Here is an 11,008-nt window from a genome sequence, read left to right as displayed (position 1 = left end):
TTCAATACTCTTTTTTTAAATAACTTTTGCATAGCCACATTCTTCTTTTTTTACAACAAAACTTTTGAGAGATAGCAAGAAGAACTTTGGAGCATTTATTTGGGAGATATCCTATAGGGTGTATTTTTGGTGTTCATTCCTACTGTAGGAGTAAATTTTTTTTGAGTGGATCTAAATCGAATGACATGTTTTTTTGCCTACCCCTAGTGTAGGAGTAGTGCATATGTGGGTGGTGTGTATGTGATCTTGATTTTAAGAGCATGACAAACCTCTCATAAGGGTCAATAAAGCTTGACTAAACTCAATGCAAAAGCAAGCAACATATATGAGTGGAAGTTTTCTTAGTCTAAATATCATTTATGTCTCTGGTCAGAATTCAAGTTTTGTCATGCAAGGAACTCATCATGAAGCATTTTTATATTTTTCAAAAGATAAATCTCCAAAACTCTAGTATCACGAGGAACAAGATAAACAGCAGCTCAAACTTTCTCATATCATATCCGTCAATTACCTAAACTTAGATCAAGCATATGCTACCCATGAGTTTCAAGTTCAGAGTAAATTCTTATATCAAAAGAGTCTTATCCAAAACTAAGGAAAATTCAAGGCTAAAAACTAGGTACTTGAAAGGAATTACGACAAAGCAACTATTCATCATTTCCATTGTTAGAGATTATCTTCAGAGTCCTTTTATTCAGCTCTTAAAAATAGAAAACTAGACACACAATTTTTATTTTATTTTCAAGATTTAAGATCACACCTTAATAATATTTATATATATAATTAATTAACTAAGATAATTTTTTATTTTGTTATGCATCTTTTTATTTCTGTATCTAATATAAAGCAAACTTACTAATAGTAAAACTAAAGAAAGGAAATACTTAGCTAGATACATGGGGGATGCTCCTCCCGTAAGCTGGATATTGCCGTGGTCGATTGTTGGATGTTGATTGATCTTTCTTAGAGTGGGTTTGTCGGCGTATGTCCTTCTCATCCATGAGTGGAGTGAGATGAAGACAACCGAGTGAACTTGCTCTTGATCATGTGAATCATCCTGCAAAATACTCCAACAAGAACAAACTCGTGGCTCGATTAAGATAAGGGGTTAGCGGTTAGCCATTCAGAGATTTGTTCTTGTGGGTTTAGATAGATTTTCTAATGGCAGAATTTTAACAGGATGTCTATCTAATATTTTTTGGATTTTCTATTTTTTATATGCAAGAAAGAAAATATGTAGGCATAGTATATATATATTATTTTTATGCCAACACAGTGAATATTCCTTGGGCTTGTCATACCATGAAAACTATTCACATGGGGCTTAAGGATGCAATAATATTTTTATTTTTCTTTTCTTATGCGATGATGATATGCAGTAATAAAACTTTTTATTTTTCTTTATATGCAGAAAATGAAATATAACTAGATGTATGCATATATTTTTAACTAATGCAATGCTAATGTAGAAAAGTACATTTGCTAAAGTAAGAACAATTCATGCAATACTAAAAATAAATATGGATAACTATCGATATTACCTTATGGCGAGGGTTCGGATTTTTAAGTCCTTCGGACAGGACTTTACTCTAGTTTTATTTATTCTTTGGGTGCATTATCTGATCTCAGTGATGGAGACCTTGATGGTTACACCTCTTGTGATTCTGATGATGTCACCTTCTCCTTCCACACCTGCTTCACTGGTGAGCTTGACTTAGGTGGTGTAAGTTCCTTTTTCACAAATTCTTTAGGTTGTTTATCTTCCTCACATTCATTCCATAGGGGTTGGTTCCCTTGATGTCGGGATGATCGACGTCTTCTCCTAGAGCGGTTCTTCTTCGCCTACTCATAAGTAGTATAACTATTGAAATAACAACGTACCTTTTCTCCAGGAAATTGGAAGTGGACTTGTCTAGATCCGATGTAGATGATCGCATTGGTGGTGTTGAGGAACGGTCTTCCTAGGATGATGGGTGTATCATCTTCTTCTTCTCCCCTATTCAAAACCGTGAAGTCGGTAGGGGCAAAGTGGTCGTGTATTCTTACCATAACATCCTTTGCTATTCCTTTTGAGAATCGAATTGATTGGTCCGCCATCTGCAACTACATATATGTAGGGTACAAGGGTTTGTTACCAAATAAATATTCATATGTTACCTTGGACATTATGTTGACACCCGAGGTCTTATGGAAGATTTTTTGTCCAATGGTACACTCGATCGTCGGTACACTAGGATCATCCTTCTTGGCAAGGAATGTTTAAGCGAGGAGGTGGTCATACTCTGATCTAAGTGTGTTGATCATGTTGACTGATTCTTCTTAAGATTACCTAACCTTGTACTTCCTTCTTCTTCTATTGTTCATCTTCTTAGTCACTATTGTCTCTTCAGATGGGTACGGCATCTACGAATGTCTAGGAGATTGTAGGATACGATTCTTGAAAGAAAACTTCTCTTTCTCGTCCTTGATTATGAAGCAGATCTTGGCACTGTCCACGTAGATGATGGCCTTTATGGTGCTTAGGAAAGGTTGGCCCAAGATGATGGGTGCCCTTTCATCTCCACCTATTTCCAAAACCACAAAGTCTACGGGAACATATGATTGTCCTACTCGTATGATGGCATCTTCAAATACTCCCTTATGGTATAGAGTGACTGATCTGCAAGCTACAAATGCATATTTGTGTACAACAAAGGATCTCCTAGGATTTTCACACAAATTACCTTAGGCATGATGTTGACACTTGCTCTGAAGTCACAGACAACTTCTTGGAAGATGTGAGGTCCAATGGCCATGGGGATGATAGGTCTCCCTAGATCGCTCTTCTTGTCCAGCAAGGTATATTCTATCCACCTTCCCATTGATGGCTTCGTGTAGTAGTAAGCTACGTTGTGAATATCGACAAGATTTGTAGTTTCTAGATCTTTCGGTTGCCCTAGAATCTTACCTTTGTCAGACAGAGAAACAACAGCCGCCTGCTAAGCTATTTATGATTCTATCATTTTATTAAAACTATGTTGGTTCTTAATGGTAGAAGCAAAGCTATCCATTCTATTACTTATATTTTCTAGAATTTTATCATTGGTAGCTACCTTCTTAGATAATCCTTCCATGAGTCTAGATTGGCTAGCAATTAATTCTCTCAAGGGTGGTTGATTGAAGTTATTATAATTGTTATGTTGAGGGTTACCTTGGTAGTTACTTTGGTAGTTCGACCTCTATTACTGGTTCCATCCTTGATTTTGTTGAGGATGATAGTAGTTGTTCTTGACAAAGTTCACATCCTCATGAATTTTAGGGCAGTTGTTCCCTGGTTGCCCAGTGTTTCCACACCTCTTCACATGTCATGCGAGAATAATGAATGTGCATGATTTCTTTCTTCTCATTAGCTTGGTCTTCGAGCTTCTTCATCAGTAGGTCCATCTTGGTAGACAACATGTCTACCTCCTTGAGTTGATGCATACCTCCATCCCTCTTGCGGGTTTGAACTCGTTCTTCATTCCAAACTTGGTTGGAGGCCATATTCTCCACGAAGTGTGTGGAATCTATCGCAACTAAAAGTGTGAGTGATAGGAAAGCACCTCTAGCAGCAGCATCCATACTCTCATCGGGTACTATTGGTCAACCTATGGTAGAATGTCTGCATAAGTAGCCAATTTGCCATCCCATGATGTGGACATTCTATAATGTAGTCTTGAAAGCGTTCTCATGCCTCAGGGATAGATTCATCATGTTGTTGCTAAAAAATTGAAATTCTCCCATGCAAAGCATTGGTCTTGCCTATGGGAAAGAACTTTGCTAGGAAGGCAGTGGAGTAGTTATCCCATGTAGTACTTCTATCTTTGTTGGCATAGAACCATTGCTTCGCCTTCCCCAAAAGTGAGAATGGGAAGAGGCAAAGGAGTATGGCATCCTTGGTTACTCCTTTGATGGTAAGAGTGCTACAGATCTTCAGAAAGTGTTGGAGATGTGCACTCGCATCTTCATGTGCCTTTCCACAAAACTAGCTAGCTTGCACCATGTTGATGAGAGCTGGCTTGAGCTTGAATCCATTGACTCCAACATTGACATTAGGTCTAGTACGGATGTTGGCAGTGGTTGGAGCAGAGAATTCACGAAGAGTCTTGTCAGCCATGGCTTCAAATTCAGGTGTTAAGCTTCGCCTTATCTGGTTGTCTTTCGATTATGAAGCTTGAGTTTCTTGAGTTTGGCTCTAGTTCTCCTGATTAATGCTTTGAGGTCTTCAACATAGTTTGTCAGAAGGTTAAAACTGATCATACATTACCCTGCATAAGATATGAAAGTAGACAGAACAAGGGTAACTCTGCTTGAGCAGAGGGTAAATGGTTTTCTCGATCACATCAATGGGTAAAAGTTTATCAATACTTCCTTTGTCTAGCTATCTTCCTCGGCAATGGCACAAAAAATGCTTGTTGGTATTTATTAACTTGTCACTTGTTTTAATAGCCACCTATTAATTACTACATCTCCTAACATTACTTTACTAGGTTGTCATCCCTAGTGATGGTGCCAGAGATGCTTGTTGGTGCTGCCTAGCATCACTACTAGAATGATACTAAGTAGTTCTTTATCATCTTATGTGACTAGAAAGAATATATAGATATATGAATAAAAAGGAATCTGCAAGCGCACATATAATTATACCATTGTAGCACTTAACCTGGGAGTATTCTAGGTATCATTATTTATATTTTACAACAGGGAAGATCTAGCATGGATAAGTATTGATAACTTATACTATTGATGGAGAAGTAAACCATAACCAATATTCTACTCATAACTAGGGTAAGTCATAGGATAAGATATATATATGACAAGTATTAATCATCAATAATGATAAATCACTCAATGTACTCCTTTCTATGGCATTAGCATGGTCAGGTAGTGTCGGATATCTATACCTGGGTATCCGAGACAAAGGATTAAATGAGCATCACGTTGGCTCATCCGATGGTTAAGAACGCAACTGTGGCCTTGTTCGACCCCCAGGGGCTGGGCCACGCCTCGTCCGACTCCTAGGATGGGGTTTCCGCCTTGTCTAACCCCAAGGAAGGTTTCTGCCTTATCTGGCCCCAAGGTGTGGGCTCTGACTCCGAGGATGAGGTTTCTGCCTTATTCGACCCCAAGGAAGGTGTCCGCCTTGTCCGACCCCAAGGAAGGTTTCCGCCTCATCTGACCCCAAGGCAGTGGGCTCTGACTCAGTCTAGTCCCATGGGGAGGGATCCACCTCGTCTGACCCTTGAGGGTCGAATTCTGTGTTGCCTATCCCCTAGGGCGAGATTTCCACCTCACTCGCTCCTTAGGGGTCGAATTTGCTACTGGACAAAAGCAGTGGCCCTCAGGTGGGACCCAAACCATTTCATCCACTATGGCATGGAGGCGCACACCCAAGAGCACCTTTCGGGTGTGTACAGATGCGACTGGCGGTCGCATTGGGCCATGCTAGGAGACTCACATCTCACATCACGTCAATAGGCCAGCACTGTGCTGCCAACTCTCTGCCTGACCACCATCCAACATCAGTCAACTCACATTAGTTGATTGGCATTGTACCGCTAGGCCCCCATATGGCCTCTATCTAGGGACCCTTTTACCTTTCCATCCACTCAGATGAGATAGAAGACAAGAATGGCGCATGATGCCCACACGTATGCTATAGTGACCAACAAGACCTCAGTGTGATGCCGCTGGCACCATGATCTACAGGGTCAGTAGGAACCCATGAGAAGAGGAGGATGACACACCCCTAGGAGCCTTATTTCTCTTTCTTTTTTCCCTCTTCCCCTTTCACTGTAACCCCTGCTTTCTCTTGGCCGATAAAAGGGAAAACATGGTGTCCCACTAAGGGGCATCAGTTCATCACACCGCATCAGATCAATAGCACTAGCATCAAACCTCAAACACATAGCTGAGCAGTGACCAAGCTCTTGGTACCCATTCGTTCTTTCCACCAGAGACTTGGGATCTGTCCCTCTCTCGCTAGTTTGTAACCCCCTACTACGAACTTTTAGTGCTAGTAACACGAGCAGCAGCAACTGAACTAGACATAGGGACATTCTGCCTGAACTAGTATAAACCTCATGTCCTCTTAGCACACCATCTGAGCTAGATGCATAATATTAGAAATTTACTTGTTGGTGTTTACTCAAAACACTGATAGTTGGCGCGCCAGGTAGGGGCCTTTTGCTCATTTTGACATCAACACTAGGCCTTAGATGGTTAGTCATGACATCACCTGGGTCCCTAGGCACACACATGCATTTTGGGGACCTAGACTTCATCATCATGATGGAGGGAGAGCTGGCACTAGGCACCCACTATCATTCAGCCTCTCCATTCCGCTGGCCTCGATGCGATCGCCCCCGAGAGTGGCCAGCTCCTTGACTTTGACTATGGGAGGTTGGAGCATTAGCTTAGCATCTTCCTAGGACCCCAACCATCCTAGGGAGAACCTACACCACCTTACCTTCTCATTTGCCAATGTCATGGTGCAACTTACCGGGGGAGAGCCGCTCTCCCCGAAATACCTCATCCGGAGTGCCCCGATAGTGCTCCCGTTTGGTCTCCGCAACGCTATAGAGACCATTGGCTACCTTGTGGTGCAATGAATGATTCCATCCCCCGTGAATGATGAGTTCATGGGGGTGATTGAACACGTCGCGGAGTCTTTGCATGAACTACTCTCAGAGGAGCTGGAGTCACCCTCTGGCTCTGACTCCAACAGGGGGAGCCATCACCCCTCTTGTGAATGGTTCATGACTGGTACCCTAGAGGGACAAGTCGAAAGCATCCATGAGGAGGAGGCTACCCTGATGAACGACCTCGATGACGAGTTTGAGGGAGATATAGGGGCCCCACCCCACCTGCGGGTGGAGTAGCTGAAGGCCCAACACCTAGAGCTTGAGGAAGCGCAACTCTAGCTCGAACAGGAATGCATGGAGCTTGATCACGAGATTGAGCGCCATGGAGATGGGGGCAGCGCGCACATGCCATGGCCCATGACATGAACCAGAGGATCATCGAGGACGATCAAGCACTCCTGCACTTCACTCGGGCAAGCCAGAACATCACTGTTGCTGGCAGCCTTGCTCAGGGGGCTTCCGATGCCTACGACGCCCTAAGGATCGATGGGCCCACCATGAGATTCGCATGCTGCTCGAGCGTGCGGCTATGTAGCAGGCCGAGAGCTCACTATCTTGGTGATGGGAGCTCAATGCCATCCAATGCATGCCCTCATTGTGACCCAACAAGGATGCATCAGTCCACCAGATGCCGCACGGTGGCAGGCCACACATCACGGTTCTAGTGCAGGAGCATCTCAGCCACAACCAGTGACACGCACGACACTATCGACGCCCATCGGTGTACCCATGATGATGTAGGAGAGGGGGCTAGCCATGGCTACCACCCTCACCATGGTGGGCGCTATGATCATGAGGAGGACTATAGACATAGCCCCGAACTAATGGGGCCCTAGGCTTTTGGTTGGCATATCCTCAAGGCGTCGCTCCCACCCCTGATACAGCCCGCCAACTAACATCCCAAAGTACTCTGGGTAAACGAACCCTGTCCTATGGCTCGAGGACTACCGGCTCACCTATCGGGCTGATGGTGTGGTCAGTGATGACTTTGTCATCCGTAATCTCCCCTGTTCTTGGCTAACGCAGCGCGAATATGGCTGGAGCACCTTTTGTCCAACTGCATTCAGAGTTGGGTGGACCTGAAATAAATCTTCGTGGGGAGCTTCTAGGGAACTTATGCGTGCCCTAGGAACCCCTAGGACTTGAAGAACTACTGACAGAAGTTGGGAGAGACTCTCGATGAGTATATCAGACACTCTCCTAGCAGTGCAACAAGCTCTCCAATGTCGCCGATACCGACGTCATTCGAGCCTTCCTATCAAGGATCACCTATGAGTCCATGGTCCATAAGTTGGGACAAAAGGGCCCATAGACTACCAAGGAACTCCTCGACACCACAACCAGCCACGCTTCTGGTGAGGAAGCGGTTGGAGCAATTTTTGATCACTCTAGAGGCAAGGCTGAAGCGGAATGAGGACACCGACGAAGGGCCCTCTAACCATTCGAATAAGAAGAAGAACCATAAATGGTGCGGGGGCTCACTCGTGGCTACCGCCGAGCAAAAAGCCGGTCGAGCACTAGCTGAAGGCACCCTCGATCACTTTGACAAGCTGCTCGCAGGGCCATGCCCAAACCATGCCTTCCCCATCAAACACATGTATAAGGATTGCTCCCTCATGAAGTGCTTCATCACCGGTGGCTCCAAGAAATGGGAGCAGAAGAAGAAGCCTGAGGCAGAAGCCGGCAACACTGGAGAGAAGGATGGCAGCTTTCCATCACTGGATGGCTACCTCATGATCTTCGGTGGACCGGAGGTATATGGTTCCAAGCACCGATAGAAGCTCGCACGCCAAGAGGTCTATTAAGCTAAGCCCGCCATGCCCATTTTCTTGAAATGGTCAGGGTCTCCCATAACCTTCGACCAATTTAACCACCTAGATAGCGTGACACACCTAGGCTGGTACCCACTCGTGGTCGACCCTATCATTGACACGAAGCAACTCACCAAGGTACTGATGGACGGGGGTAGTGGCCTCAACATCATGTATGCTTAGACACTTGATGCCATGGGCATCGACCGATCACGCATCCGGCCAACCAAGGCGCCTTTCCATGGCATCGTGCTAGGAAAGCAGGCCATACCGATTGAGCAGATTGACCTGCCCATCACCTTTGGGAATCCATCCAACTATAGGATAGAGACCCTCACCCTCAAGGTAGTTGGGTTCCCCTAGTCTACCACGCCATTTTGGGGCGACCATGTTACATGAAGTTCATGACCGTCCCCAACTACACCTACCTCAAGCTCAAGATGCCGAGCCCACGTGGGGTCATCACCATTGGCACTTCTTTCTAGAGGGCCTACGAGTGTGAGGTCGAGAGTTGTGAGCTCACTTTGGCAACCCTCGCTTCCGAGGAGCTCGCAGCCATCGGGAAGGACATCGCTGAAGGAGCGCTCGACACAAAGCAGGTGGCTGGATCCTTTGAGCCTATGAAGAACATCAAGGAGGTCCTTGTCAACCCCAACAACTCCACCAACAAGACGGTGCGCATCGGCATCGCCCTTTCCCCCAAGTAGGAAGGCGCACTCATCAACTTCCTCCCGTGCCAATTGATACATCTTTGCGTGGAAACCCTCACATATGCTAGGAATTTTGAGGGAAGTCACCGAGCACGCCTTGAAGATTAGGCCGGGTTCTAGGCTGACCAAACAACGCCTATGCCGCTTCAATGAGGAGAAGCAAAGGCTCATTGGTGAGGAAATCACTAAGCTCTTGGTGGCCAGTTTCATCAAGGAAGTGTACCACCCTAGAGTGGTTGTCCAATCCCATTATGATAAAAAAGAAAAGTGGGAAATGGAGAATGTGTGCTGACTACATGAGCCTTAATAAGGCATGCCCAAAGCATTCGTTCCCTTTGCCACACATAGATCAAGTAGTTGACTTGACCTCGGGGTGCGAAACCCTATGCTTCCTTGATACGTACTCTAGGTACCATCAGATCATGATGAAAGAGTCCGACCAGCTCACTACCTCTTTCATCACCCCTATTTGGATCATTCTGGTACATTATGATGCCGTTTAGACTCAAGAACGCTGGGGTTACGTACCAGTGTTGGATGACCAAATGCTTTGGATACCTCATCGGGTGGACCATTGAGGCTTACATGGACGACATCATAGTCTAGTCCAAGCAAACCGACCAGCTCGTGGTCGACCAGGAGCAGACCTTTAGGAAGCTTCGGGAGAATGACATCAAGCTCAACCTCGAGAAGTGCATCTTTGGGGTCCCAAGGGGCATGCTGCTCAGATTCATCATCTCTAAGCATGGCATCGAAGCCAACTCGGTAAAAATCCCAGCCATCATGAAGATGGGCCCAATTCCAAACCAGAAGGGAGTTTAGAAGGTTACCAGGTGCCTCGTAGTGCTTAGTCACTTCATTTCATGCCTTGGTGAACGGGGGCTCCCCCTTAACTGACTCCTAAAGAAAACCAACCAATTCACGTGGATGCCTGAGGCTCAGGAGGCGCTTGACAAGCTCAAAGTGCTCCTGATGAAGGCCCTAATTCTGGTCCCGCTGGCTGAGGAAGAGCCACTCCTACTCTATGTTGTAGCTATGACTCAGGTGGTCCGCGCTGCCTTGGTTGTAGAATGGGGAGAAGAGGGGCACGCCCTCGAGGTACCTGCGCCTCGTGTACTTTGTTAGTGAAGCCTTGTCCGACTCCAAGACACACTACCCCTAGATAGAGAAGCTCCTATATGCCATCCTGATCACCAAGAGGAAGCTGTGCCACTACTTTGACTCACAACAGGTGACCATCGTGTCATCTTTCCCTCTCGGCAAGGTTATCCAGAACCAGGAGGCCACGGGAAGACTTGCAAAATGGGCACTCGAGCTAATGGATCAGGGCATCACGTACACCCCTCGAATGGCCATCAAGTCTCAGGTACTTGCTGACTTTGTGGCCGAATGTACCGAGATCCAGATGCCACCGATGTCCATGGATCAGGAGTATTGGACGATGTACTTCGACGGATCACTAATGAAGAAGGGTGCTAGGGTTGGGCTCGTTTTTGTTTCCCCCTCAGGGTGCGCATGAGGTACACAATTTGCATCCACTTCTCGGTTTCAAATAATGTGGCTAAGTGTGAGGCACTAGTCAATGGCTTGCGCATCGCCATTGAGCTGGGCATCCAATGGCTTGACATCCGAGGTGACTCATAATTGGTCATCAACTAGGTCATGAAGGAGTCAAGCTGCCTCAATTGATGGATCACAAAAAGCCTTTGTAGGAGTGTCTCACTCCTCCAAAGGCTTGGGGGCTACTGTTGGATATCTATACCCGGGTATCCAAGACAAAGGATTCAATGAGCGTCATGTTAGCTCATCTGATGGTTAAAGACAC

General features: G+C 45.6%; 1 protein-coding gene and 1 non-coding gene across 2 annotated transcripts; both read left to right on the top strand.

Annotated features, from left to right (window-relative positions):
• The first annotated feature begins 3,662 nt into the window (after positions 1-3,662).
• LOC136494984 (small nucleolar RNA R71) lies at positions 3,663-3,771 on the top strand. The gene has a single exon (XR_010768774.1). It is a non-coding gene; the product is annotated as a small nucleolar RNA R71 (small nucleolar RNA).
• Positions 3,772-8,278: 4,507 nt separating this feature from the next.
• LOC136491617 (uncharacterized) lies at positions 8,279-9,180 on the top strand. Its single transcript, XM_066487907.1, has 3 exons — positions 8,279-8,416; positions 8,657-8,818; positions 8,959-9,180. The coding sequence occupies exons 1-3, from the start codon at positions 8,279-8,281 to the stop codon at positions 9,178-9,180; spliced, it is 522 nt and encodes a 173-aa protein (XP_066344004.1).
• Positions 9,181-11,008: the final 1,828 nt, after the last annotated feature.

This window comes from Miscanthus floridulus, chromosome 11 (assembly GCF_019320115.1).
Source record: "Miscanthus floridulus cultivar M001 chromosome 11, ASM1932011v1, whole genome shotgun sequence".
Classification (NCBI taxonomy): Eukaryota; Viridiplantae; Streptophyta; class Magnoliopsida; order Poales; family Poaceae; genus Miscanthus; species Miscanthus floridulus.
The sequence above is the reverse complement of the archived record's forward strand: the minus strand, read 5'-3'. Positions and strand labels throughout refer to the sequence as shown.